Genomic DNA, 27,186 nt, shown 5'->3' with positions numbered 1-27,186 from the left:
CATTAAAAACCTTGGATGTCGTAAAGCATAAAGCCACAAATGTACAAGAAACATTTCAAAGTTTAACTACTTACATTTTTTCTATGTTAATCTAGTTTAGTAAATTATGGATAATAACTTTTATTTCCGTCAACTTTTGCCATCTTCAGAGGGCAGAAAAGTCCTTTAAATAATTAAACTTTCAAATGGTGTCTCTTATTTGTAGCTTGTACTTCTGAGGTTATTAAAGCTTAAAACTGCACTGACCGTTTCAGGATACCTGTTATTTTAAGTCAGTTTGACGTCAAAGCCTGTGTGATGGTATTCAATGGTGGGATTGGGGTAGAGGGGGGGATCTATGATGCTGTGCTGTGCAGAAAGCCCTGGGGAAAAGGTATATGATCAATAGCACCTGTGGTTCAGGAGTAGAACGGGAGCCCACTGAGAGCAGGGGCCACCCCAGGAGACAATGGGGGGACACACACGATTGTGTCCCCTTTCAGATTTCTTCATCAGGCTTGCCCTGCTTCTTGGATGGAAAGATGATGAACTTGAGCCCGGCCGGCATGGCTCAGGGGTTGAGCATCAACCTATGAACCAGGAGGTCACGGTTCGATTCCCAGTCAGGGCACATGCCTGGGTTGCGGGCTTGATCCCCAGTGTGGGGCGTGCTGGAGGCAGCCGATCGATGATTATCACTCATCATTGATGTTTCTCTCTCTCTCTACCTCTCCCTTCCTCTCTCTGATATCAATATATATACACTGAGTGGCCAGATTATTATGATCTCTGAACACATAATAATTTGGCCACTCAGTGTGTGTGTGTGTATATGTGTGTGTGTGTGTATGTGTGTATATATGTGTGTGAGTGTGTGTATATATATATATATATATATATATATATTTTTTTTTTAGAGGCCCGGTGCATGAATTCGTGCATGGGTGGAGTCCAGCTAGCCTGGCCAGGGGGAGGGGACATGGGCGGTTGGCCAGCCTGCCTGCTGGTCGAACTCCTGGTGGAGGGGACAATTTGCATATTAGCCTTTTATTATATAGGATATACACTGAGTGGCCAGATTATTATGCGTTCAGAGATCATAATAATCTGGCCACTCAGTGTATATATATTTTTAAAAGATGATGAACTTCATAGGAAAAAGTGACACCCCTCCCCTCCTGGGCTGAGCTGTCCTATCAAGTAGTCAGCACCCCCATAATAGTTCGTGCATGTAATCCTTCATCAGCCCTGTGAGGACCGTTTGCCCTCTCCATCCCATAGACGAGGAAATGGAAGCACAGAGGAGTGCTGGTTTGTCCAAGGCTACTGTTAGGGTCGCTAACCCCAGCCCAGCCAAGTCCTCTCTGACCCTGTATCCCAAGGGTGACCCCATGCTCCTGACTGGTCAGTGTGTCTTTCCCTGGCCTGGCCCACGACAGATGGCATGAGGGAGTGGAGAGCAGACAGAGAGCTGCAGTGGAATGCTGAAGCCTGGCCAGAGCAAGCCTGGGGGAGATGGGGTGGCCCAGCCCCCAGACTTGGCCACCCACTGCTGAGGGCCTCCTCAGGAGGCCCCTGGGCCAGCCGTGCCCTGCCCACGGCTCTCCTGCTTTCCCACGGCCGGCCATCTCCCAGGCCTGACTCCCGTGGGTGTCTGAGGCTGGCCCTCCACCCTCCGCTGCAGCCTGCCTTGGTCCTTGCTCATTATGGCACCTCCCGGCAGAGCCCCCAAGGCTCTGGGTCTATAAGGGTCCCTGGTTCTGCGGGTGGGCCCAAGGCCCACAGCACCCCTGCCTGGCAGGTCTCCCCTGGTGTTCCTGGTGATGAGGGACCAAGGGGGTCAGCCTGAGTGCAGCTCAGCACTCAGAGGCAGGAGATGCGTGATAATGGAACAAAGGGAGGGAGGAGGGAGGAGGGGGGAGGGAGGAAGGACACACACCAGAAGGCTCCCCACCCAGGCTGCCCCTCCTTTCCTCCCCAGCTCTCCGCACCCCTCACAGCCTCCCTCCCCCTCTTTCCCTCCAGCCCTGGGTTGTCAGGGCTCACCCTGGGGTCAGGACCAGAGTGAGGTGTGAGGTCGGGGCCAGGGCTCAGGTGTGACAGCGGCTGAGGGTCAGCCCTTCCGGGGAGAGCCTACCCTGTCCTGCAGCCGCAGATGCTGGCTCCTTCAGGAACCTTCCATGGCACCCGCAGCCACAGCTCCCACCATTCTATCCCGCTCCCCACCCCCGCCCCCAGCCCTGGTGTCCAGGGTGACCAGAGCCGCCTCCGGGCAGGAAGCCAGCCCAGGGCATCCCTGAGCGCCTGTCGCCATGGCAACCTGCCTGTTGGGCGCACCCACCTGGGTCCAGTACAGCTCTTCACATTCAGGACGTGAACAGGGGAAGGGCCTCCCAGATCCGCAATTCCGCCCCCTCCTTATCCCAGATGGGGAAACGGAGGCCCAGTGGGGCGGGAGGGTGGGACCTGTTGCTCAAGGACCTGATCCCGCGTGGGTCCAGGTGGGTGGGGGGAGGAGGGGAGTCTGGAGTCTGGTCCTCGGAGGGGCGGGCCCTTCACGCGCTCAAGTGCGGGCCGGCGGCCCAGCAACCGGACACCAGCGATGAATAAATGATGCCACGGCCTGCCTGCGGCCAGATCGCCTCCGTCCCTGCCAGCTGCCAGGGGCAGCCGCCGGCCGCGGGCATCGCTCGGCTCCAGACCTGGGGGCCAGCCGGCGGCGCAAGGATGGCCAGGCGGCGGGGCGCGGGGCCCCTCTGGGCGCTGGGGGGCGCGGCGCTGGGGGTCTGCCTCGCAGGAGTCGCTGGGCAACTGGTGGAGGTGAGTCTGAGGGCGCGGAGTGGGGGGGCGGCCTCGGGGTGGCCGGCACCGTCCAGGCAGGGGGTGGGGGTGCCTTTCTGGCTGGAGCTGCCTGTCCTGTCCTCTTGCCCTGGGAGGTCTGGCTTCATGGGGGACCCAGGCTGCGGGGAGACAGCCCCCATCCAAGGCCTGGTCCCCTGATTTCAGGGGCGTTCTGTCTGATGGGGAAAACTCACTTTGACCTGATCTTGGGGATCCCGGGCTGACGGGGGTACAGCGTGTCCGATCTGCTGGGGTCGCTCAGCTCCTCTCCTCCAGTGTACCATCCAGAGGGGTCTGGGAGAGGGGTGCCTAGTCCTTGGTTTCAGTGACCACTAGTCTGATGGGGGGTCTAGTCCCTGATTTGGGTGTCTGTTGGAGGAAACAGGGTCTGCCACCCAAGGTCCTCCAGAGTCCCCTGTCCAGGGAGGAGACCAGGAGGTGAGGAAATTGCATTCCAAGCTGGAGGATGGGACAGGCGGTGATTGACTGCATTTGCCCTGGAGGGAGGGGCGGGCAGCCCCTGGCCTTAGGGTCTGTCTTGGTCCTTGTGTGTGATGGGGGGTGGGGAGCCAGCTGGGGTTTGTAGAGGGGAGAATCGCGCTGAGACCTGATTTGGACAGAAGAGAATACACTGGAAAAGGGGCATGTCGTTGGGAGAAGCTGCTGAGACACCCAGGAAGAGGTGAGGAAGATGGCTGGTCGGTGGGCCAGGAGCCTGGCTGAGGCCAGGAAGGGCTGGGCGGGGCAGGGTGGGTCCATATGCAGCCTCCCTGGCCCCTCTACCCATTGCTGCTGAGCCAGGAAGGGGTGCCGAAGAGGCCGACCAGACTCAGAATTCTGGAGCATGAGGTGCGGAGAAAGCAGGGAAGCACCCAGGAAAGCCCTGGAGTGGCAGGTGCTAAGGGACAGGATGGGAGAGGGCGGGCAGAGCCTTGTCCTGGGGTCAGAGGGCACAGCCCGGATGTGAAGGGTCTGGGGGACATGGGTGGGGACAGAGCCTTGCCGCCCAATGCTAGCCATCCCTGCTGCTGACCAGGGGGTGTGGTCAGAGGGCTGGAGTTAGATGTCAGCTCCGGTGTCCCTGTAAGGGGAGCCAGGCTGGCTTGAGCTGTGGCTTGCGCACCTCACTGGCTGCCCTGAGGCCTCAGATGCAGAAACTGAGCTGGCCTGGGTACCAGAGAGGCGGGAGTGGGGGGTGGGGGTGGCGGCGAATCAGTTCTGAGCCAAGGACTCCTCCCTGGCCCCCGGGAGCATGTCTCCTCCCAGCTCATTAAGGGAAATTGCATTTGGAGTCCATCTACCTGCCATCTGCCTTCAGCCTGTGCAAGGGCCTGGCCGAGCCTGGGGATCCAGGGAAGCACCAGAAAGATGGGCAGGCCAGGGCCCATGGCACCACCCACCCCAGCCCTCCAGCGTCACCGCTGCAGGCGTGAGGCTCGGATGGAGGTGGAGCGTCCAAGCTCCGGAGTTCAGACCCCAGCAGTGCCCACCACAGGAGACAGCAGATTGCTCCTGTCACCCTCCACCCAACACCCCGCCACTGCCAGCCCTGGCCCTGACACTGCCCACATGTACGCCCACCACATGTGTGCCTGTACCCACAAATGTGTGCTCAACCCCCTGTGTGCCCCACCCCCACAGGTACCCTGACTCCACGGATGTGTGGTACTTGCCCCAGTTCACCCTGGTTAAGAGAAAAGAGCCAGGGAGTCGGGTACCAATCCCTCACAAAGACCCTCTGGCTTCCCGGGACAGGCAGCTGAAGGTGCTCACAGGAGGAAGAGAAGGAGGAGGAGGAGGAGGAGGAGGAGGAGGAGGAGGAGGAGGAGGAGGAGGGGGAGGGGGAGGGGGAAGTGCCTGGCTCGTGGGAGGACCCCATCCCTGCTTTCAGCCCAGGGAAAGGCTGATGGACGGTGGCCTGCGGGCTGCCTTTCCTCGCAGACAGCCAGAGACTCCTCAGGCCTGTCCTTGTTCGTGCATCGGAGGACGGCACGGTGCACAGATCGGAGGACGGCACAGTGCACAGATCGGAGGACGGCACGGTGCACAGATGGCCCAGGGTCCTCCCTCCTAAGCACTAACTCCCATCCACACCCTCAGCCAGTGTGGGGACCGTGGTCGTATCCCTGTCAGCCCCGCAGATCAGGGACAGGTCTTGCTCAGACCCGCCCAGAGCAGGCCTGGTCCACCCAGACCCCAGAGCAAGGCCATGTACCCTGAGAACCCCCAGGGCAGGGCCATGTCCCCTCAGCGTCCATTCAGTCCTCCAAGGCAGGGCCACGTCCCCTAGACCCCCAGGAAAGGGCCATGTTCCCCTCAAGCCCCCAGGGAGCGCGGGGCCCACTGGGAAGGTGGGAGGCAGCTGGCTCTGCTCGGCTTGGCGGACTTGCTCTCACCGTGCTTACACGGTCCGGCCCCCAGGTGTCGCTGCCGTACCGTGGACAAATGATCTCGGGTCTTGTCCTAGCCCTGGTCATTGGAAGTGATTCTGGTGGGCGGGGTGACTGCGAGGCCGGTGGGGTCCTGGCCAGGCGCAGTCTCGGGCTCCACACCTACCCCACCCTGGGGGGACAGCACAGGATAGCGAAGTCCCCGGGGTAGTACAGACCTCGCCTTGTCTCTGGCCTTGGTCCTGAGTCCCTGTCTGCCTGTGGGGGCCCAGGACTGGAGGAGGAGGAGAGACCCACAGGCTATCGAAGGGGCCTTGAACCAGACGGGGACAGGCCTTTGGGCCTGGTTTCCCCAAGCGCCGACCACCCTGGCCCTCCCAGTCCCGGCTCCATGGTTCTGGGACTCTGCTCTTTTGTGCTAAATCGGGAACTTCCCAAGGTCGAGGGCGGCGATTTCTAACAGTGAGCCGCAAGGATTTTTAAAACATGCAGTATTCGTTACATAGCCAGGGGCACTGACCTCTTTCCCCTTAGATTGGGGGTGGGGGGCGTCCAGCCCACAGGCGAGCAACCACTTGGTCTGGCCCTGCCAAGGCTTTGGGGGTGAGTTAATTAAATGTTTGACCAAATACAGGAGGCTAATTTTTAAGTCGGTGATTTTGTATGGCCCATGAATGATGTTTTATTTATTTATTTTTATTTATTTATTATTTATTTTTTTTTACGAATGATGTTTTAAATACCCAAATGGCCCTTGGAAGAAAAACAGTCCCCCGCCCCTGCCTTAGATTGTCAAATAAAAAAAGTGACAGCAACCCACACGAGAGCCGTGCAGTGTGAAGGAATCAAAAGTGTACCTGTTTTTTTTTTGGTCAGATCAGCAAAATCGTATTTTCCGGCGTGCCGCGGAATTTTAGTAATTAGTGTACGTGCCACGAGACGGCAAAGGTTGAGAATCACTGGTTTGGGCGATGGCAGTTAATTCCAGGCGCTCCCGGAGGGCCTGGGCTAAGTCCTTGCTGAGACCAGGCCTCTCAGCCCGGCCCCACCCCGGCTCTGCCTGGCTCACTCCCCTCTCTCCATCCGCAGCCCAGCACGGCCCCGCCCAAGCCCAAGCCGCCGCCGCTGACCAAGGAGACCGTGGTGTTCTGGGACATGCGCCTGTGGCACGTGGTGGGCATCTTCTCCCTCTTCGTGCTGTCCATCAGTGAGTAGCCGCTCCCGGCCCGCCCCAGCACAGGGCAGGGGTGGGGGCACAGCACCCCGCCCCCCCGGCACCACCCCAGGGGCTCAGAGCAGCAATTCCCAGCAATGCAGGCAGGCCAGGCGCCCGCGGGAGGCCTGCTGTGGTTCCTGGCACCTCCCGGTTCACACAAAGTCCCTGTGGAGGGCGGACAGGCGGTGGTGACCTGAAGCGTTCTGCCCAACCAAACGGGGAGGCAGCCACATGGCAATTACGGTGATTACAGGGGCTCCGGGCTCCGGGACGGGACGTGTCATTTTTCCCCATCGGGCCTCCCGATGCTTTTCCTGCAGTTCAGCCAACTTAAAGGGCCCACACCCAGGGGCCCCAGCAAGGCCACCCCGGCGTGGCTCCGCCCGGAGGCTCCCAGATGCCCAGCAGATGTGTCTCCCAGGCTGCAAACCCTGCCTTGTCGAATTCCTCGGCCCCGCATGCCTCACCCCCATCTCAGTTAGAAGCAGGAGGCCCTTTCCTCCTGGGGGGCGGCGGGGGTGCTTGACGCAAAGTCGAAACAGAAATGGGCTGGACGTGCTCCTTGTGGGGGGGTCTGGTCTGGATTTGGGGGAGGGGCAGAGAAGTGCCAGCTGGTGGGGGAGGCCGCCATGGCAGAGTCTGAGGGAGGTTTCTACAGGCCGAAGGGAATGGGGGGCACGCTGCAAAGGCTCCGGAGAAGTCCTCTGAGCTGCACGTCGGTGTGTGTGGGGGGGGGGGGGGGGGCGGTCCCCGGTGGATGCTGGAGACCCTCGGGTGGAGGGGATGGTGTGGGCAGAGGTCTCAGATAACCCTCTGGCGTTTCCCCGAGCGCCTGGGTCGGGGTGAAGCGCATGCAGGTTCTCAGGGAGCTGTCCCGGACAAGGTCCCCGGAGGCAGCGCCTGCCGACAGCATAAGACACACCCAGACGGGGGGCTCCAAGGGAGACCAGGACATCTGACTGGCATGTGCTTCTCCTGGCTCCAGAAGTGCCCTCCCTGTGGGAAAACGCGCCCCCCCCCCCCCATTTCTTCACAGCCTGGGTGGGGCCAGGATCGAGCAAGAGGCTGTGTGCGTTCCTAGCCGAGGCTGGGCACCAGGCAGGCTTCTGGGTGCAGGCCCCGCAGACAGACGGGGGTCCACGGCGGGGAACAAGCCCCACCCTGCCAGGTGCGGGGCGTGGGGCTCTGTCCTGCAGGGGCCACAGGGGGGCCCAGGGGCAGCTCCGGGCACACAGTGGCCTCTCCCGGGCTCGGCTCGGCCCCACGTGGTAGAGGTGCCAGGCCCAGAGGCACCTGGACACCAACCACACAGACTGACTCGTGCCCCTCACACCACCTCCCAGAGGAGGGGGAGGACGGCCCACAGGCCGAGCAGCAGGGCCCGAGTCCTGAGGAGGAAACAGCCTTCCTGCTCCCCGGTCTGCGTGAACCCAGGAGGCGCAGCTGTTGCTGGGGCATCACCCCCAGACCCTGTGAAGAGGCGCTAGGATTGGATGGGGTGCCTCTGGGGGGTCTCCTCCGGCCTGGGCCCTGGAACTCAATCGAAGGTCCTTTCTCTCCAACTTTGAAGAGAAGCGACCAGGCCAGGCCTGGAGCGAGCGAGGGGCAGTGTCTGACCCCTGCCCTGGCCTCCCATGCCTGCCCTTTGTGCTCCCCCTGAAGCCCAGCCCCCCAGGTCCGGAAGCAGCTCCATCCCTTCCCCGGAGGCTGGGGCCAAGGTGGACAGCCGAGTGTGCCTGGTCGGGAGGAGGGCCTGGGGGTGGCTGGACGACGTGGCACAAGCCAGTAGGTTGGGGTGAGGGACCAACCTTGGGCACCGGGCACACACAGGGGTCTGGAGAAGTCCAGGACCCAGTTCTCCGGGTCAGAAAGGCCTCTGTCTACTCAGGCCTACCCCACAGCAGAGGCCGTTCCGACTCCCAGAGTGCTCCTGGGTGTGACTGCCCCCCCCCCTCCGCCCGCCCCCCACCCATTCATTCAGGAGCCAGTCTTGTCCTCAGCAGCAAAGGCCTTGAGACTATCATTCACTCACTCATTCATTCATTTTTTCCTTTCCTCTGCAAATCTGGGTGGGACTCAATGGGGCCATGACATTTGGCTGAAGTTGCACAGGGCGACTCCAGAGGGTGCTCCCGCCCAGGCCACGTCGGTTTGGTCTGATCCATCTTCCCCAAAATACCCCCGGCTTGTCCTGCCTGCCCTCCTGTCCCCAGGAGTCTACCAAGAAGTCATGTCTGGTCATGGATTTATAATAGGAAGCAGCGCCATCCCCTCCCCTGAGGCTGGGCCCAAGGTGGTCAAACTGTGGGGACCTCAGAAAAATAAACTCAGTTCATCCAGGTCCCGGCAGCCCTGCCCGCCATGCCCATCACCAGGCAGGCCAGCGCCGCCGCCCCAGCAGGAAACCCGCTCCTGGAATAACTCAGGCTGAGGTGAATGCCTGGGGCAGGGCTGGGCCCTGGCGGGTCTCACAGCCAGGAGAGGCCCAGGCGGTCCTCAGGGAGGTGGAGGAGGTGCAGCCATGTCCTCCGGTGCCCGAGGCCGCTCTGACCCTACACACGGAGCCCAGGGGCCTGGGTGGGGACACAGGGCACCTCCAGGAAGCCGTGGGCTGAGTCATGGTGCAGCCATGCGCCCTGCCCTGCGGGGACTCTCGGTCTATTCAGAAGGACCTCGGGACCAGGACCCATGACAGGGCAGGTGCCAAATGAAAACAGGCCCCTGGTTCAAAAAGCATGAAGAATTTCAAGACGGTGCGAGCAGAGCGCTGGCCCAAGCACCAGGCCCTTCTACGAGTGTGTGACGCGTGTAGCCAGCCCCGTCAGCAGAGCCCTTCAAAATCCCAGCGCCCGCCGGGGATTTGTCAAGATGCGAGCCTCGCCCTGGCCTGTGTGGCTCAGTGGATAGAGCGTGGGCTTTCGGACTGAAGGGTCCCTGGTTCAATTCCTGTCAAAATGGCACATGCCTGGGTTGTGGGCTCGATCCCCAGTAGGGTGACTCTCATCATGGATGTTTCTCTCTCTCTCTCTCACTCTCCCTTCCTCTCTGAGACCGGAAGGAAGGAAGGAAGGAAGGAAGGAAGGAAGGAAGGAAGGAAGGAAGGAAGGAAGGAAGGGAGGGAAGGAGGGAGGAAGGGAGGGAGGAAGGGAGGAAGGGAGGGAGAGAGGGAGGGAAGGAGGAGGAAGGGAGGGAGGGAGGAAGGGAGGGAGGGAGGGAGGGAGGGAGGGAGAAAGGGAGGAAGGGAGGGAGAGAGGGAGAGAGGGAGAGAGGGAGAGAGGGAGGGAAGGAGGAGGGAGGAAGGAAGGAAGGAAGGAAGGGAGGAAGGGAGGAAGGAAGGGAGGGAGAAAGGGAGGAAGGGAGGGAGAGAGGGAGGGAAGGAGGAGGGAGGGAGGGAAGGAGGGAGGAAGGAAGGGAGGGAGGAAGGGAGGGAGGGAGGGAGGGAGAGAGGGAAGAAGGAGGGAGGGAGGGAGGAAGGAAGGGAGGGAGGGAGGAAGGAAGGAAGGAAGGAAGGAAGGAAGGGAGGGAGGGAGGAAGGAAAGAAGGGAGGGAGGGAGGGAGGAAGGAAGGGAGGGAGAGAGGGAGGGAAGGAGGAGGGAGGGAGGGAGAGAGGGAGGGAAGGAGGAGGGAGGAAGGAAGGAAGGAAGGGAGGGAGGGAGGGAGAGAGGGAGGGAAGGAGGAGGGAGGGAGGGAGGAAGGGAAGGAGAGAGGGAGGGAAGGAGGAGGGAGGGAGGGTGGGAGGGAGTGTGGAAGGAAGGGAGGAAGGAAGGAAGGAAGGGAGGAAGGAAGGGAGGGAGGGAGGGAGAGAGGGAGGGAGGGAGGGAGGAAGGAAGGAAGGAAGGGAGGAAGGAAGGAAGGAAGGAAGAGAGGAAGGAAGAGAGGAAGGAAGAGAGGAAGGGAGGGAGGGAGAGAGGGAGGGAGGGAGGGAAGGAGAGAGGGAGGGAAGGAGGAGGGAGGGAGGGTGGGAGGGAGTGTGGAAGGAAGGGAGGAAGGAAGGAAGGAAGGGAGGAAGGAAGGAAGAGAGGAAGGAAGAGAGGAAGGGAGGGAGGGAGGGAGGGAGGGAGGGAAGGAAAGAAGGGAAATAAAATACCTTGCTAAAAAAAAAAAAAAAGATGCAGTCCTCCCAGCAGTCTCTTAGGTGAGACACCCCTGGGCAGAGGGAGGCATGCACACCTGCAGTTCGGGCACCTTCCTGGGTGGGGGAGCTCCAGCCCTGGCCACACCCGCTCTGTCCCCCTCCAGTTATCACTCTGTGCTGTGTTTTCAACTGCCGTGTGCCGCGGACGCGGAAGGAGATCGAAGCCCGATACCTGCAGCGGAAGGCAGCCAAGATGTACACCGACAAGCTGGAGACCGTGCCACCCCTCAATGAGCTCACGGAGGTTCCCGGAGGTGAGCGGCCGGGCCCCCAGCCCCGCCACCGCCCGAGCCTCGGACCTGCCCCCAGCCCTGCCACCGCCCGAGCCTGCCAGGGCCTCAGACCTGCCCCCAGCCAGTAGGTTCAGGGAGGGAACCCCACTCCGCCCCTGTTCACCAGAACACAGAAGCTGGTGGGAGTGAGGCGGGTAGAACAGGTACTGTTGCCGGTGGGAGAAGCATGGAGGGAAGAAGGCAGGGACGGGCTGGGTGTGGAGGCTGTGGGTGAGCCTGAGGGCGCTCTCCCACGCCTGGCGTGCGCCCCTCTGCCCCACAGATGACAAGAAGAAGAAGAAGAAGAAGGACAGCGTGGACACGGTGGCTATCAAGGTAGAGGAGGATGAGAAGAAGTAAGGAGAGAAACGAGGAGAGCTTCCTGGCGGCGGCAGCTGCGGCTCAAGTCCTGGCTGGGGCCCAGGCAGCCTGGACTCCACACTCCCCCCTGAGCCAATCGGGGGCAGGGGCCAGCCCGCAGGTGTCCAGCCGCCCAGCCTGGGCTCCGCTCCTTTCCCCCTGTCCACGTGGCCGCTCAACACAGCGGGTCGGGGCCACTGTCCCTCTGCAGATCCCGAGCAGCTTCACACCCCGACACGCCCGTCTCACCCTTTGGCCCGAAACAGCAGTGGTGCTAAAGGAGCGACACGCTGTGGGGTCACACCGGAAAGGCGTGTGGACCGGATGGTCAGCCGGGAGCTGTGGCGAGGGTGGCTCTCAGGCCTTGCTGGACAGCAGTCCTGGGGGGAGGGGTCAGCCCCAAGTCTAGCAGGGGCTCAGGTCCAGCGGGGTGGGCAGAGGTGGCCAGAAGCAGGAGGACCCCCAGCCCAGCAGACTGAGGCCCTGGCAACAGGATGCACTTGGTTTACACTCAGGACTGGAGCAGAGGCTGCTGGGGGTCAGCTCGAGGCCCGGGCGCAGGGCTGAGCTGCAGGGGTCAGGGGTGCAGGAGGCTGAAGCAGGGGGCCAGGGGAGGAGGGAAGAAGGCTGCCACCTGGGCCCCTCTTAGGAATCCAGGGAATATTTGAGAAGTCAGCGGGCCCTTGGGCTGTGCCGTGACCCTTTCTCCACTCGGCTGTGGGGGAGGTGTCAGGGCCCCAGATCCCTGAGGGGGCAGTTGGGGTTGAGGCCACCTCTTCTCCCGCCCTCAACAACAGGGCCCAAAAGCACTGCTGATGAGAAGGCCCTCGGGATGAGAGGTGCGGAGGGGCTTCCGAAGGGCAGCGAGCACCAGCCAGGGCATCACCGGGGCGTCCGCACGGGGGCGTCCGCCGGGGCCTGGGGACTAAGGAGAGTCCAGAGGTTTCTGGCCAGGGGGCCTGCAGAGATTAGTAAATAAAGCTGAGTGCCTTCTGTCCCCGACGACCTGGAGTGCCCGTGACAGCGGCAGAGGCCGGCTGAGGGTCCCTCCCTGGCTTCTCCAAGCCTGACTTAGGGTGAGCTGGAGGGAGTCAGGTGACCAAGAGCACGGGGCAGCTGTGGTTTCAACAGGCCTTCGAGGGTCTGAGCCCAGTGCTGGGTGTGCCCTAGCCACCGCCAGGGGCCGGGCGAACGGCAAGGAGAGCCGACTCCAATTAAGTTAACGGAAAGGACACATTCAACTCCTGGCCCCTCCCAGCCTCACGCAGTGTCCGCGCAGCGCCAGCTTCGGCCTGGGCAGGGCATTCCAGGCCCTCCATCGCCTGACCCCATATCATCCCTACACACACTCCCTCACCTTCTGCAGGAGCCCTGCCCCTCCGCCCTCCCCCCCCCCCCTCATGGAGGCCAGTCCTGGGCTCTGCCCTCTCGGTGCCCGAGCCCCGACCCCACCCCATCCTGTTCAGCCATCTCCCACCCGAGCAGCCCAGAGAGCGAGGGCCCCCAGGCCCAGGAAGGAGGCTGTGTGAGGAAGAGAACTGTTTAATTGAGCACCTGGTCTCGGCCCTGCCGGATGGGACAGGAGAGCGGACCTGTAGTGTCCTGGACGAGGACAATGAGGGGGCCTGGGGCCAGAGGGCGCCCCAGGGATGGCCTGAGAGCATCAGCAGGCAGCAAGGAGGCTGAGGGGCAGCGACAGGGCCAGGAGCAGGGCCGTGGACGGGGCTGTCAGAGCCTGCCCGTTGATGCGCTTCCAGATCCAGTGTTGGTAGGCGGAGATGCGCAGGTAGATGGGCGGGGCCTCGCTCTTGCCGCAGCCGGGGCCCCAGCTCACCATCCCCACCAGGAACCACGTGTCCTGCACAGGACAGGACAGAGGCTCCCCACTGACCTCCTGTGGGAGGTGGGAGGACAGAAGGTCAGGGAGGCCAGACGTGGCCCGAGGGAAAGGGGACCCCGCTCAGGGACGAGCAGGGGGCTTCACACAGATGGTCCCCACACCCCTGAGTGTCACTCGCTGGCTGAGCAGTACCCAGGGGGCCTTCCACAGAGGATGCATCTCCCTGCTCTCTGGAGTCAGTCCTCCATCCCCCCCTTTAACCCCCCCTCCGTCTTCCTACCCCCCACTCTCCACCTGACCTCCATCTCTCTCCTCCATCCCATCTCCCTTCCCCATCTTCCTGCTCCATCGCCCCTGCTCATTCCTTTCCCACTCCCCTCCTCTCCCCCCAATCCTGGCCCAGGGCCTGGAGGGCAGGGTCCCCTCCTCTCCCCACCACCCCCCATCCTGGCCCAGGGCCTGGAGGGCAGGGTCCCCTCCTCTCCCCCCTCTCCCCCCATCCTGGCCCAGGGCCTGGAGGGCAGGGTCCCCTCCTCTCTCCCCTCCCCCTCCCATCCTGGCCCAGGGCCTGGAGGGCAGGGTCCCCTCCTCTCCCCCCTCCCCCCCATCCTGGCCCAGGGCCTGGAGGGCAGGGTCCCCTCCTCTCCCCCCTCCCCCCCCCCATTCTGGCCCAGGGCCTGGAGGGCAGGGTCCCCTCTTCTCCCCCCCACCCCCCGCCCCATCCTGGCCCAGGGCCTGAAGGGCAGGGTCCCCTCCTCTCCTCCCCCCCATCCTGGCCCAGGGCCTGGAGGGCAGGGGCAGGGGCAGGGGCAGGGGCAGGCGCTCACATAGCAGAAGTGCTTCCTGTCTGTGTCCTGCGCACAGATCATCTGGGAGTTGATGATCCGGATCAGGGAGGGGATTTTGGCGAATTGGTGGTAGAAGTCCTCACACTGCTTGCTGCTGAGGATGGTGACCTCCTTCTCCCGGATGGTCCGGAACTGCGGCCATGTGCCTGTGGACAGGCCCATTCAGGCGGGCGGCTTCCCTGCGGCCCGCTGCCGCCTGCCTTGTCGCCCACCCCCCTCGGCTCCTCGCCACGCTTCCAGCCTTTTCCGCTGGCCACACAGCAGCCCAGGGAGGGGGTCTCTCCAGGTGCAGCCCACGTGCCATCCCAGCCCGCCCTTCCCCAGCACCCCTTGAGAGGGACCCGGGCAGGGCCCCCAGTCTGGCCTCACTGGACCTGGTTAACGCCCGCAGAGTCCCATCCACTGAGTCCATTCCGACCCTTCCTTCTACCCCAAGACCCTCCTCAGAGGCTCCTCCCCTGAGCTTGCCCAACAGCCCCTCAGTCCCCAACATGGCTCCCTCCCTCCCCTCCGCTGGTCTGGTCTCGGTCCATAGCCTGAGACAGGGGACTTCTGATCATCTCCAGCCACTGACAGCCTGTGGCAGGGAAGGCAAAAAGGCCAGCCCCTCCCCTGGGCTGGAGCCCTGTGGCCATTTCAGGCAAGCTGCTCCCGGAGGCTCCGGGGAGGGCACCTCTAGTGGGAAAGGCTAGCGTGCCTGAAGGGAGAGGGCATTCCTGGGCTCATAAGGAAATGGACCCTTGGAGGGCCGGGACAGCTCTCCTGCTCTGGGCCTTGCTCCTGAATTGGGATGACATGGGACTGAGGACCCCGGAGGGGACCCCGAGTGACTCCCAGACTCTGGTGCAGACTGCCTTGGGCAGCCCTGTGGGGTCCTCGGGGAGCTTTTCGCAGACAGGAGCCGGCTCACCTCGATGTTCTGCTTCAAGGCACAGCCCCCTGGAATTGTGCAAACAGCAGAGCCTACTCCTGCCCCTCCTGCCTCGGGAAGCTCTGTCCACATGCCTGGCCTGGCCTGAGAGCTCATGGGCATCTCTGCCCCGCACGGCCTGAGGCCATGGGGTGCTCACGGCCGAAACCCTCGAGGGGAAGACCACCTTGGATAGAAGAGCTGGACAGGGCCCAGCCAGCGTGGCTCAGGGGTTGAGCATCCACCTATGAGCCAGGAGATCGGGGTTCGATTCCCGGTCAGGGCACATACCCAGGTTGCAGGCTCCATCCCCAGTGGGGGGCGTGCAGGAGGCAGCCGATCCATGATTCTCATCATTGGTGTTTATATCTCCCTCTCCCTCCCCTTTCCTCTCTGAAATCAATAAAAACATATTTAACAAAAAAAAAAAAAAAAAAAAGAGCCCAACAGGAAGGTGGGAGCAGGGGCTCCGGGGATGATGTCTCCGAAACATCTGTCCGAGGCAACCCAGCTGAGCCGGGCCCTTTCCCACACCGGCCCTGGTCTGGGAGGTGCGACTCACCGTTGGCCCTGGGGCGGCCCCAGCCCGTCACGGTGCAGAGGGAAGAGTCCTTCACCCTGTAGTCCAAGCCGGGCAGGCAGATGGGCCAGACGTACTTGCTGTAGTTAAGCGCTGTCTCGAGCTGCAGGAGGGCAATGTTGTTGGCCTGGCCCACCCAGGACCAATAGCGATGGGCCCGGAACCGGCTGTTCAGGATGACCTGGTGCACCCGGACGTCGGCCGTGGTCTGAGCCCTCTGGTCAATGTGGGGGCTCCCCACCCGCACGGAGTAGGTGACATCTTCCCTAGGGAAGCACCAGGGGGTCTGCCATCAGCGCCAGGCACCCCACCCGGCCCTGACCCACTGCCACTCTCCCACCCACCGCCTTCAGGCCCCCTGAGCCTCTCCTCACAGCGGAGGTGAGCCGAGCCCTGCACACCGTGTGGCCGTGTCCTGGCAACAACCCTTCGTGTCCGTGGAGGGGAAATGGAGGCTCAGAGAAACCCAGGGACCCGCTCAGGGCTACGCAGCCAGGAAGTGGTGGAGGTGGGACACGGGCCTAGCTTCCTCTGGATTCTGTCCCGGCCCTGTGATGCGCCCAGGAAGAGACAGGCCTCCTGCACGGGGCCCTGGCCTTGCCCTCTGGCCGCCTTTCCCAGCATGCCTCTGGAGTCTGTGTGGACCCTTAGGCCGGATCACACCCGTCACGCTGCTGCACTGGCCAGCCCTCATGGCCAGCACAGGTGTCCCCCTCGGGCCGCTCCCCTGGCACCAGAGCACGGGCATGCCCGCCCTCTTGTCCCCACACTGGCTAGACGCCTCTGTGAGCACCGGTTTTCCTGTCTGTCCCCCCAGCGACCTGAGGACGTGATGGGTCCTCTCCCCGCCCCCAGGGCCCAGGCCAGGGCCTGGCTGCCAAGGAGTGTCAAAGGCTGTTGGTCGACGAAGGAAGGAGTAAGTGAAGCAAGATGTGGCACGGAAGAATGAGGGCCTCTTTCTGTGGAAGCGGGCCCAGGTCCCAGGGTCGGGGGTGAAGGGGGGAGCAAGCGCTGTGCTCCAGGAGAGCCTGTGGAACGGAGCTCCGCCTGCTGGGGGCTGGGGTGGGCTGGGCCTAGGACTGTGGGGCTCTGCCCGGGCACGGCTGCCACAGATGGGCCAGCTGGTGGGAGGACGGGGCCCATGTGGCTCCAAGTACCCTGGCCCGCCAGGCCCCGACTCACTGGATCAGGCAGTGGGCCACGGTCAGCACCCACTGGGCGGCAATGAGGGTGCCTGCGCACACGTGTGTGCCGTTGGCCTGCACGCTGACCATCCATGGCCACCGCCGAGCTATGGCCTCTGGGTCCCTGAGGGTGGGGTCCTGCTCGTGGGAAGCACCGCAGGCTGAGGAGGAAGGAGAGCCTGATGAGGGAGGGACCTTCCAGCCGCATCCCCGGGCACCGGCCCCACCCCAGCCCCGTCTCCCACCTCCCCAGCCCCATCTCCCACCTCCCCAGCCCCATCTCCCACCTCTCCAGCCTCCTGCCGAACCCTCCCAATGACGCCTTTCCTGCTGGTCAGAGTACAGATGCATCCAACCCCCGAAGGCCTCAGCTCCCAGGCACCCCTCTCCCTGTCCCATGCCAGGCCTCAGAGCACTCCCCTGGTGCCCTGGTCCCGCCAGACCCGCACAGACCCCCCTGCTCCCACCAAGGCAGACCCTCTGCCCCTCTGGGAACCCCTCCTGCGGTTCAGAGGAAGGCAGGTGACCTAACAGGAAAGTGGGCCACTGCACACACAGACACAGCCTGGGCGGGACCGGGCTGCAGACCAACTCGGAGCCAAACGGGCCTCCAGGAGGGGCAGACTGCAATCAGGAAGAGGCTCCGTCCATGCCACCACCTGCCTGCAAAACGGCACGTCCCTGATCCCAGGCTGGTGAGGGTGATCGCTCAGCTGGGCCCCAGGGTAGGGGGCGGGACCTGCGTGTGCAAAGGCTATGGCGGGTCCTGCGTGTGGGGTGTGGGGTGTGGGGTGTGGTGGGTCCTGCGTGGGAGTGTGGGGTGTGGGGTGTGGTGGGTCCTGCGTGGGAGTGTGGGTGAGAGTTAAGTCATCTACACTGAGCTCCAGGATAAGTGTATTTCCAGGTGTGGGGGGGTGGGGGGGTCTCAGTTGCATGCGCTTGAAAGCCGCTGTTCAAGACAAGGCGTGCACGCGGCCCAGACACCCCTGGAGGGCTCCCTGAAAGCGGTGGGGGAGACACCCGCCATCCCCACACCCCACCACGCAGTCAGTCCGGGGCTGGGAATTCCCTGCCCCCAGCGGGGCAGGCGCGCCCCCACCCAGGCCCAGGCCCCGCCCACTTCCTGTGCCTTCTGCCCGCCCGCCCGCCAGGCCTGGACCTAGTAGGTGCTCAGTTAACAGCCGAAAAAGCAGGCTGCTCTCTGCTCACTCCTGTTTGTCCGTCCTCCTCCGTCCTTTCTGCCCCAGGATCCGAGGCCCTGGAGGCCTTCCCACCCCCACCCCCACCCCCACCCCCACCCCACCCCACCTCCACCCCCACCCCTCCCCAGCCCACGGCGCTCACTGAGCGGTATGGCCGTGCTGACGTGGGAAGCGGGGTTCTGCGTGGTGGTGGGGCCCGTGGTGGTGGGGCCCATGGTGGTGGTGGGGCCCATGGTGGTGGTGGGGCCCGTGGTGGTGGGGCCCGGCGGCCTCTTGGTGGTGGTGGGGCCCTTCGGCTGCGAGGTAGTGGTGGGGGGGGCCTGCCGAGGCGGACGCGGCCCCCCTGAGGGGCAGGTGGCGCTGGCGGCACAGGGGGCGCCAGGGTCAGGGGGAGCAGCCCTGGGCAGTGCCCTGGCGGCGGCGTCGCGTGCGCCCGAGGAACCTGCGGAGGGATGCGGAGGTCGGAGGTGGAGACGGGCCTGGGATGGGGCCGGGGAGGGGCGGGAGGGCAGAGCAGGCGGGGGGCGCTCACCCGCCGGCCCGAGCAGCAGCAGCAGGAGCAGGAGGCCGGCCCGGACCAGGGCGCGGGCGGGCGGCTGGCACCAGCGCTCCATCCTGGGAAGCGGCAACTGCGCGCAGCTCCTCTCCGACGGCGCCCCCCAGCGGCCGCCCCACGTTGTCTGGCGCCGGTCCGTCCCGGGTCCCAGCTACGCGGCGCCCCCCAGCGGCCGCCGCAGTGGTGCCCCCGGCTCTCGCCCGCCAGGGCGCCCCCTCGTGGCCGGCCTCCCCACGCGGCCTGACTTCTTGGGGTCCCGCCTCTGCCGCCCTGGCCCCCTCCCTCCCCTGGGCCAGATGGTCTCCTGCACCTCCTTCCCCACCTGCCACCCACCGCCTACCTACCCCGCGGGCCGGTTTCGCGCCCATTCCTCCCCTGGCGAGGTGGCCCACCCGCTGGGGCGATGTCCAGTAGGCCAGCCGCCCTCCCTCCCTCCCTCCCCCCGCAGCTCCATCCACTCGGGACAGGCGCTCAGGTGAGGTTCCCACACGGACACGGGGACGCCCCCAGGCCTCCGGGAGCAGAGAGCCCCTCGTGCTCTGGAATTAGGCGAACGTTTGGGTGGCTCCACGACGTCCATGAGGAAACACGGAAACGCAGTCTGGGGTGGGGGGAGCCTGTGAGAATCTGGGTCACAGCTGCGGGAACAGCCAGCCTCGTCCCAGGAGGGCCACCTGAGGCCACGGGGACAGTCCGACCACTGCCAGGGCCAGGCCGGGGACCCACCTCGCCGGCCATCCAGGCCCTGCTCTCCGAGGACTCAGCAAGTCACACCCACTCCGCCCTGGGGCCCCCGGGCACGGGTAGCTGTGCACTCTGAACCTGAGCCCCACCAGGTCTGAGGGACCCCACGTCCCTCCCCACTCGGGCTTGGGCCAGCCAGTCCTCGCTCTGCAGAGCCTGACGGGGTCCCTGAGGCAGCTCCGTGTGCTCTCCTCACACACATCACCCAGGCAGCGTTCTGCCTTGCCCTCCCCTGCCCCCCATGGCCCACCCCTGCGGGAAGAGAGAAACGGGTCCGATTTTGTAGAATCGGGGGACACTCGGGGCTGGGAGAGGCCCGGTTTCTGGAACAAGGTCCACAGGGCAGGTCTGGGATTTGTGTTGGGAAGACACTGACCCTTGCCGGAAGGCCCACGGGGAACTGTTGGTCAGAGACCCAGGCCAAGGCCTTGGGACCTGGGGGCGGGGCCGTCTCTGAGGGTGCCAGCCAGAGTCAAGAAGAAAGATGACTTCAGTGGGAAAAAGTGAAAAAGCATCTTCATTGAACAACTGAAAGCCAGTGGCTTGGGACCCTCCCCCAAGGGCACTCTGCCCCTGTGTCCTGCAGGCCTCCAGGCCCCACCTCTCTGCGGGCGGGCAGAGGGCAGGGAGAAGCAGCCTCGGCTCCAGCTCCGGGAATGACCTCTGGAAACACTGCTCACAGGAGCCACAGGGAGCCCAAGGAGACCAGCAGGATGTAGCCAGTGTGCAAGATGGGGCTCAGGAAGGCGGGGCGGGCCCTGCTGATGAACTGGACGTCCGTGATCTGCCTCTTGATCCACTGGGTGAAGTGGGCGGTGCTGGTGTAGATGTTGGGGAAGTGGTGCTGCTTGCAGCTGAAGCTCCAGCTCTCCACCCCCATCTGGACCCACGTCTTGTTCACTTGGCAGACCAGGGAGCTGCCAGAGTTAACCTGTGAGGGGAAGCGGGGGCATCAGGGAGGCGGCGGGAGGGTCTGCTGCAGACCCGGCATGAACTTGCCCTTCCCGGGCTGTGGCCTCAGCGTGAGCTGCGCGTCGGGTCCCTGATAATGGGGCCTGGCTGGAAACCTGCTCTGCACCTAGAAGCTCCACGCTGGGACCCACGGTCGGGGCCTCACTGTCCTTTCCCTTCAGTCTCCTGCAAACTCCCCTAAATCCTAGGGGGCCTCCAAGGGGGGGTGCCCTGACCTTTTTCTTTCCTGCAGCCCTGCTTGCACAGTGAGCTATTGGAAATGCACACCGACCCGACCCCTCCTCTCTTTGTGCAAAGCATAAGAAGAATGTTACAACAGCATCGATCAATCCAAAGGTAACTGCTGTTATTCCTCTTTTTTTTTTTTTAAATATATTTTATTGATTTTTTACAGAGAGGAAGAGAGAGGAGAGGGATAGAGAGTTAGAAACATCGATGAGAGAGAAACATCGATCAGCTGCCTCCTGCACACCCCCCACTGGGGATGTGCCCGCAACCAAGGTACATGCCCTTGACCGGAATCGAACCTGGGACCTTTCAGTCCACAGGCTGATGCTCTATCCACTGAGCCAAACCGGTTTTGGCTGTTATTCCTCTTGATGGCAGGTTTATGGTCATTTAAAAAGTTTTACACTCGCCGAAACCGGTTTGGCTCAGTGGATAGAGCGTCGGCCTGCGGACTGAAGGGTCCCAGGTTCGATTCCGGTCAAGGGCATGTACCTTGGTTGCGGGCACATCCCCAGTGGGGGGTGTGCAGGAGGCAGCTGATGGATGTTTCTCTCTCATCGATGTTTCTAGCTCTCTATCCCTCTCCCTTCCTCTCTGTGAAATATCAATAAAATATATTTTATTTTTTTTTTTTATTTTTTTTTTTAAATATATTTTATTGATATTTTTACAGAGAGGAAGGGAGAGGGATAGAAAGCTAGAAACATCGATGAGAGAGAAACATCGATCAGCTGCCTCCTGCACACCCCCCACTGGGGATGTGCCCGCAGCCAAGGTACATGCCCTTGACCGGAATCGAACCCGGGACCCTTCAGTCCGCAGGCCGACGCTCTATCCACTGAGCCAAACCGGTTTCGGCCTCAATAAAATATATTTTAAAAAAAAGTTTTACACTCTTCTATATCATTGAAAAGTTTTGTAAATTAGAAAAGAAATGGTTCTCTCTATAGATATAGATATAAATGATATAAAATTTTTGGTTAATCCTCACATGAGGATATTTTTCCCATTGACTTTTAGAGAGTGGAAGGGAGCAGGAGAGACAGAGAGAAAGAACTTGATGTGAGAGTGACACATCGATTGGCTGCCCAGGGATATGCCCAGGGATAGAGCCTGCAACCGAGGTACACGCCCTTGACCGGTATCGAACCCGGGACCCTTCAGTCTGCAGGCCAACGCTCTATCCACGGAGCCACACCGGCCAGGGCAATGATACAGATTTTTGTAAAATAATGCAAACCTCTGGCCCAGTTCTTTGCAGGATGCAGCCCCTGGAAAATTCTGGAGCATGTCAATAGGGAAATGAGTGTAAGAATATTCACAGGAGCAGAATCTGTGATATGAAAAAAAACCTGGGAACTACTTCAATGTAGTAGAAAGGATAAACTGTGGCATATTCATCCAAGTGAATATGGTGGATAGAGCGGATGAATGAATTAGCTGCACGTATCACTATGGCTAAATCTCAAAAAGCAACGTTGAACAGGAGATGCAAGAGACAGAAGTGTGTTTACAGAATGAGGCCTTTTATGCAGAACTGGTTCTGCCAGATCCAAGCATGTACTGATTGGTGTTCAGACAAGCTCCAAGGACCTGGGAAGTACTGCTCTCATCACCGTCGTATGGACAGGGGCAGAGAACGTCCACCTGGTCTTACAGACGGGGAAGCTGAAGCCCTGGGAAGGGAGACTTGGATGAGGTCTCCCAGGGCCATGGGAAAGGGAAGGCATGGCCCCTGAAAGCCCCCTCCCTGCCCCGGGCCACACACTTCGCACCTGACAAGAGTCTGTGCCCCATTCTGAGCTGGCGCACAGCATATTTTTCCCGATGAACTTCTTCTGGCCCTTCAGGAAGAGGAACTGATACTGCTGGTTGCAGATCTCACTTTTTATTATCTTGACAGAAACTTCCTGAAGACTGTAGGGGGACTTTGGGGCCACTAAAGAGAGAGAGAAAAATTCTGCTTCAGCATCCCTCCAATAATTTGGCACAACTTTACCTTGGGGTTATCTACATTCCCTGATGTGGGGGGCAGGGCCATTTCCTGGGGTGGTAATTTATTTATTTTGCGGGGGGATGGGGGGTGTAATTTATAAAGGCCCCGTCCATTGCCTGACTTTGGAAAAGCTCAAGCTCATTAAGAAAACTGAGTAAAAGTCTCCCAAAGGGCTTAGAGTGACATCCAGGCACTGAATGAGGACAAGGAGAGATTTCCTCAGGGATCCGTGAGGGTGAGGGCTGAGCACGGCTCCGGGCTACTTGGTAAACCAGGTGGCAATGCCCTGGAGCCAGAGTGTGCCCCCCTCCCCGGGAGGCAGGACCCCACACAGGCTCTCCGATGCTAGAACCCCAGAGTGACGCCAACAGGGGCCATTGGTATCTCAAGGCAACAGCTGCGTGGATGCCCAGTGGTTCTGTACCTCCTAACATGGCCCTGTGCCACCTGCGGACAGGGAAGCCGCCCCCCCCCCCCCGCCCCCAACGTCCAGGGATGAATTCCCTGCCCTGCTGCCAGGTGATGGCTCGGGTTGGATTTGACCTTGGGGCCTGAGGCCCAGGCAGACCACGAGTGTCTTCTCCATAAGAGCACTTGGCTCTCAGCAGAGGTTGGGAGAGTGTGCATCGCATGTAGATGCTCAGGAAATATTTGCTGACAGGTTGACGAGGAAGGAAGGATGGGAGGAAGGGAGGAAGGAAGGAAGGAAGGAAGGAAGGAAGGAAGGAAGGAAGGAAGGAAGGAAGGGGGGAGGGATGGAGGGAAGGAAGGAGGAAGGAAGGAAGGAAGGGGGGAGGGAGGGAGGGAAGGAAGGAGGAAGGAAGGAAGGAAGGAAGGAAGGGAAGAAGGAAGGGAGGGAGGGAGGAAGGGAGGAAGGAAGGAAGGAAGGAAGGAAGGGGGGAGGGAGGGAAGGAAGGAGGAAGGAAGGAGGAAGGAAGGAGGAAGGAAGGAGGGAAGGAAGGAAGGAAGGAAGGAAGGAAGGAAGGAAGGGGGAGGGAGGGAAGGAAGGAGGAAGGAAGGAGGAAGGAAGGAGGGAAGGAAGGAAGGAAGGAAGGAAGGAAGGAAGGAAGGAAGGAAGGAAGGGGGAGGGAGGGAAGGAAGGAGGAAGGAAGGAGGAAGGAAGGAGGGAAGGAAGGAAGGAAGGAAGGGGGAGGGAGGGAAGGAAGGAGGAAGGAAGGAGGAAGGAAGGAGGGAAGGAAGGAAGGAAGGAAGGAAGGAAGGAAGGAAGGAAGGAAGGAAGGGGGGAGGGAGGGAAGGAAGGAGGAAGGAAGGAGGAAGGAAGGAGGAAGGAAAGAAGGAAGGAAGGAAGGAAGGAAGGAAGGAAGGAAGGAAGGAAGGGGGGAGGGAGGGAGGGAAGGAAGGAGGAAGGAAGGAGGGAAGGAAGGAGGGAAGGAAGGAAGGAAGGAAGGAAGGAAGGAAGGAAGGAAGGAAGGGGGAGGGAAGGAAGGAGGAAGGAAGGAAGGAAGGAAAGAGGGAAGGAAAGAGGAAGGAAGGGAGGAAGGAGCCCATGGCGATGTGTTCTAAAGAGGCAAGTGTTTTGGAAACTGCCTCCACTCACCTTTCATGGATGGACGTCCCCACACGATGGCCCAACATGAGGCTCCAACATGTGGCACGAGGTTGTTGGTCGGGAGGCAGATGGGCTGGACAAGGGGGGACCAGAGGATGGGGTCCTTGAGCTTCAGGAGGGCAATGTCATCGGATATGAGGTCCTTGAAGTTCTCGTGAGTCACCAGGTGAGTGATGGGGAGCTGAGTGCCCTTTGCTGGGAGGTGCTGGGCTCCCACGATCACCGAGTATTTGCTGGCATCCAGGGACCTGCAGGGCCGTGGGTAGGAGGCGGATCTCCAGCAGTAACCCTGCGACTCCCGGAACCCCAGCCTCACCAGGGCCCCCCGGACCGGGCCCCCCTGACTGACCTCTCCAGGCAGTGCGCGGCCGTGAGGACCCACTGGTGGTGGACGACGGAGCCACTGCAGATGTACATGCCCATGAACAGGATGCTCACCTGCCACGGCCACTTGCCTGCTTCCACCAGCTTCCCCTTCACCATCTTGCAGGACAGGTTGGTCTGACCACAGCCCCAGAACCAGGGCTCTGAGGAAGGAGACAGAGAAGGCGCCATGCCGGCCCGTGGAGACAGCGGCAAAGGCCGCCCTCGGGCTGGAGAGGCAGGGAGCCGCCTTGCGGCGTCACAAGGAGCCACTGCCACACACACACACACACACGGGCAGCTGGCAGGTGACCCAAGCCAGAGCTGCCCCACCAGAACACACGTGGTCCGTTTGGGTGGGCGCCCAGAGACCTTCTGTCACACGAGACCCCACACTTTTCACCCCCAAAGAGTCTACCGAAATCCCGGCTGGTGTGGCTCAGTGGCTGAGTGTCCACCTATGAACTGGGCGTTCACAGTTCGATTCCCGGTCAGGGCACGGGCCCGGGTTGCAGGCTCAACCCCCAGTGTGGGGTGTGCAGGAAGCAGCCGATCAACGTTTCTCATCACTGATGTTTCTCTCTCTCTCTTCCTCTCTCTCTCTAAAAATCAATAAAATAAAACACATTTTTTTTTAAAAAAGAGTCTACTGGGAAACTGGTATTGGATGCTGGCTCCACAGGTCCCTGAAGTTCTCTGGACCCTGGTTTCCGGTGGTGAGGTGGGGATAGCGATAAGCCACCTCCCCGAATGGTGTGACGTCAGCCTCGGGTGAGGGCCTTCTGTAGGTGAGCAGTCATTCATGCACCGCGTCATCACGGGCCTAGAGTGCACCTCCCAGACGAGCTCGTCTGCTCCACGGATGTTAGCTTGTCCCCCAATTTTTATTTTTATTTATTATTTTTTAAATATATTTTTATTGTTTTCAGAGAGGAAGAGAGAGGGAGGAGAGATAGAAACATCAATGATGAGAGAGGATCATTGATTGGCTGCCTCCTGCATGCCCCCTCCTGGGGATCAAAGCCTGCAACCCCTGCATGTGCCCTGACTGGGAATCAAACCCGGGACCCTCCGTCCGCAGGCAGACACTCTATCCATTGAGTCAAACCGGCTAGGGCAGTAGTTGGCAAACTCATTCGTCAACAGAGCCGAATATCAACAGGACAACGATTGAAATTTCTTTGGAGAGCCAAATTTTTTAAACTTAAACTTCTTCTAACACCACTTCTTCAAAATAGACTCACCCAGGCCGTGGTATTTTGTGGAAGAGCCACGCTCAAGGGGCCAAAGAGCCGCATGTGGCTCGCAAGCCGCAGTTTGCCGACCACTGGGCTAGGGCGTCCCCCAACTTTTAATAAGGCTCTTCCCTCCTGTCCATGTCACCTGCAAACCAGGATGACCTGGACACTAGCTGGGTCCCCAGGTGTGGCACACCATGCGGTCTGGTGAAGATGCATCCATCGGGCGTGAGGACAGCCAACAGACACCCAGGCACACAGATCCCTCCTGCCCCGTCTCGTGTCCCCGAAGCCCTCCTCCCTGCCCCTGTGCCGTGTCCCCAAAGCCCTACCTTCCACAATGAGTGGGCTTCCGATTCTGGCAAAAGACAATGGAGACGAGAGGCCGTGAAGGTCTCCCAGCCCGCACGCCATGGACAGCGGGTGCCCGGCGCCGCTGGTCCCCATCGTGGATATGGGGACAGGGCATCTCCAACGTGCAGGGGTTCTAGAACTCATGGTTTGTTTACTCAGGGTAGCCAGGGGGGCCTCTGCTCCAAGCCTGGGGCTCCCCCGCGGGGGCAGCATCAGGATGCTCGCAGAGAAGGAGCCGGTGTGGTCTTGGCGAGGCGTCACCCAGGCGCGATGTGACGCTGCTGCCAGGTGCCTCCCTGGAACGGTGCTCCTGGGCCTGACCTGAGCCCGGGCAGTGCTGGCGTCAGGCCGGTGACAGGGCCTCCTGGGCTCAGCCTGGGCCTTGGCGTACCCCCACGTGCCCATCCCGAGCCTGTGACGGCACAGGTATCTGGCTCGTAACAGTTCCTGGTGCCAGGCCTGCGAGGCACCCCTTGTGCCCAGTCCCAGTGCCTTCATGACACCCCCAGAAGTGGGCACGGAGAAGGGGATGGCTCACTCCTGGTGTAGGCGGCTGAGCTGGATCTGGAGGTTTCCTTTCGCTCAGGCTCTGCATTTTCAGGAGAACAACTGCTGGGTGGAGGGGGGCCAGGTGTGCTGGGCCCGGGCAGGTGGCTTCCTGACAGGAAGCAGCGTGCACACCTGGGTCTCCATGAGTCCGCGGAAGAAATGACATCTTTGGGCGCCTTCCCCCCACACTCCACAGAGACCCCTCCCAGGATCCCACGCTCCTCACACTGTCCATGAGGATGGCTGGCTCCTGCCCACCCCCTCCCCAGTGCTGCCCAGGACACGGGGCAACCAGGTTGTTCACACCCTGCGGGGGGATGGGCTGGGGCCACCAAAGGAGAACTTCAGAATCATGTGGGAGAGCCGACCGTGGACCTCCCACAGCTGCAGCTCCACCCCGGTGTGCGCCATGGGCACGGGCAGCGGGAAGGACAGGCAGTGCTGTCGGGCAAAGCCCGGCCCAAGCGACACGACTGTCCTCCAGGGCAATGGACACGCAGCAACACATGAAGCTCATGAACATGTTTCCAGTAAAAGAAGCCAGACACCATAAGGCCCATACTGCATGAAATTCAAAAACAGGCAAAACCAACTGTTTTTAGGGAAACCTGGTAGAGAAGGAAGGAAATGATTATTCCTACAATCAGATTTCCTCTTTGAGAGGAATCGGGGGTAGGGAGGAGGGAAATACTTTGAGGGGAAACAATCAATAAAAAAACAACACACAAGATAACTGAAGAAAAATGCATATCCATTATCGCCACCAAGGTGAATACAAAAGAACTCTCCAAGTCAAAGATTCTTATATTGGGTAGAAAAGAAAACAATCACATCTACTTATTAAAGACCCACCTAAGAA

The 27,186-nt window shown here is 61.3% G+C and overlaps 3 protein-coding genes across 3 annotated transcripts; 1 reads left to right on the top strand and 2 right to left on the bottom strand.

Moving 5' to 3' along the window:
* The first annotated feature begins 2,545 nt into the window (after positions 1 to 2,545).
* Positions 2,546 to 12,597, top strand: TMIE (transmembrane inner ear). Its single transcript, XM_080673241.1, has 4 exons — positions 2,546 to 2,799; positions 6,300 to 6,417; positions 10,666 to 10,815; positions 11,117 to 12,597. The coding sequence occupies exons 1-4, from the start codon at positions 2,590 to 2,592 to the stop codon at positions 11,191 to 11,193; spliced, it is 555 nt and encodes a 184-aa protein (XP_080529367.1). The 5' UTR covers positions 2,546 to 2,589; the 3' UTR covers positions 11,194 to 12,597.
* Positions 12,592 to 18,371, bottom strand: PRSS50 (serine protease 50; the record flags this gene model as incomplete). Its single annotated transcript, XM_080675557.1, has 6 exons — positions 12,592 to 13,152; positions 13,851 to 14,027; positions 15,354 to 15,637; positions 16,554 to 16,716; positions 17,900 to 18,199; positions 18,290 to 18,371. 6 exons carry the CDS (start codon positions 18,369 to 18,371, stop codon positions 12,857 to 12,859), a joined length of 1,302 nt encoding a protein of 433 aa, XP_080531683.1. The 3' UTR covers positions 12,592 to 12,856.
* Positions 18,372 to 19,733: 1,362 nt separating this feature from the next.
* Positions 19,734 to 25,838, bottom strand: LOC308251898 (serine protease 46-like; the record flags this gene model as incomplete). Its single annotated transcript, XM_080675556.1, has 5 exons — positions 19,734 to 19,988; positions 22,033 to 22,196; positions 23,812 to 24,071; positions 24,173 to 24,350; positions 25,757 to 25,838. The coding sequence occupies 5 exons, from the start codon at positions 25,836 to 25,838 to the stop codon at positions 19,734 to 19,736; spliced, it is 939 nt and encodes a 312-aa protein (XP_080531682.1).
* Between the last annotated feature and the right edge of the window lie 1,348 nt (positions 25,839 to 27,186).

The sequence above is a fragment of the Plecotus auritus genome (genome assembly GCF_963455305.1).
Source record: "Plecotus auritus genome assembly, chromosome: 6".
NCBI classification, from domain to species: Eukaryota; Metazoa; Chordata; class Mammalia; order Chiroptera; family Vespertilionidae; genus Plecotus; species Plecotus auritus.
The sequence above is the reverse complement of the archived record's forward strand: the minus strand, read 5'-3'. Positions and strand labels throughout refer to the sequence as shown.

Bases quoted from the DNA above. Each gene is read 5' to 3' on its own strand.
- TMIE (XM_080673241.1), top strand. From the start codon at position 2,590: ATGATGCCACGGCCTGCCTGCGGCCAGATCGCCTCCGTCCCTGCCAGC. The intron at 2,800-6,299 runs GTGAGTCTGAGG...CTCCATCCGCAG, and splicing joins TCGCTGGGCAACTGGTGGAG to CCCAGCACGGCCCCGCCCAA. The intron at 10,816-11,116 runs GTGAGCGGCCGG...TCTGCCCCACAG, and splicing joins GCTCACGGAGGTTCCCGGAG to ATGACAAGAAGAAGAAGAAG.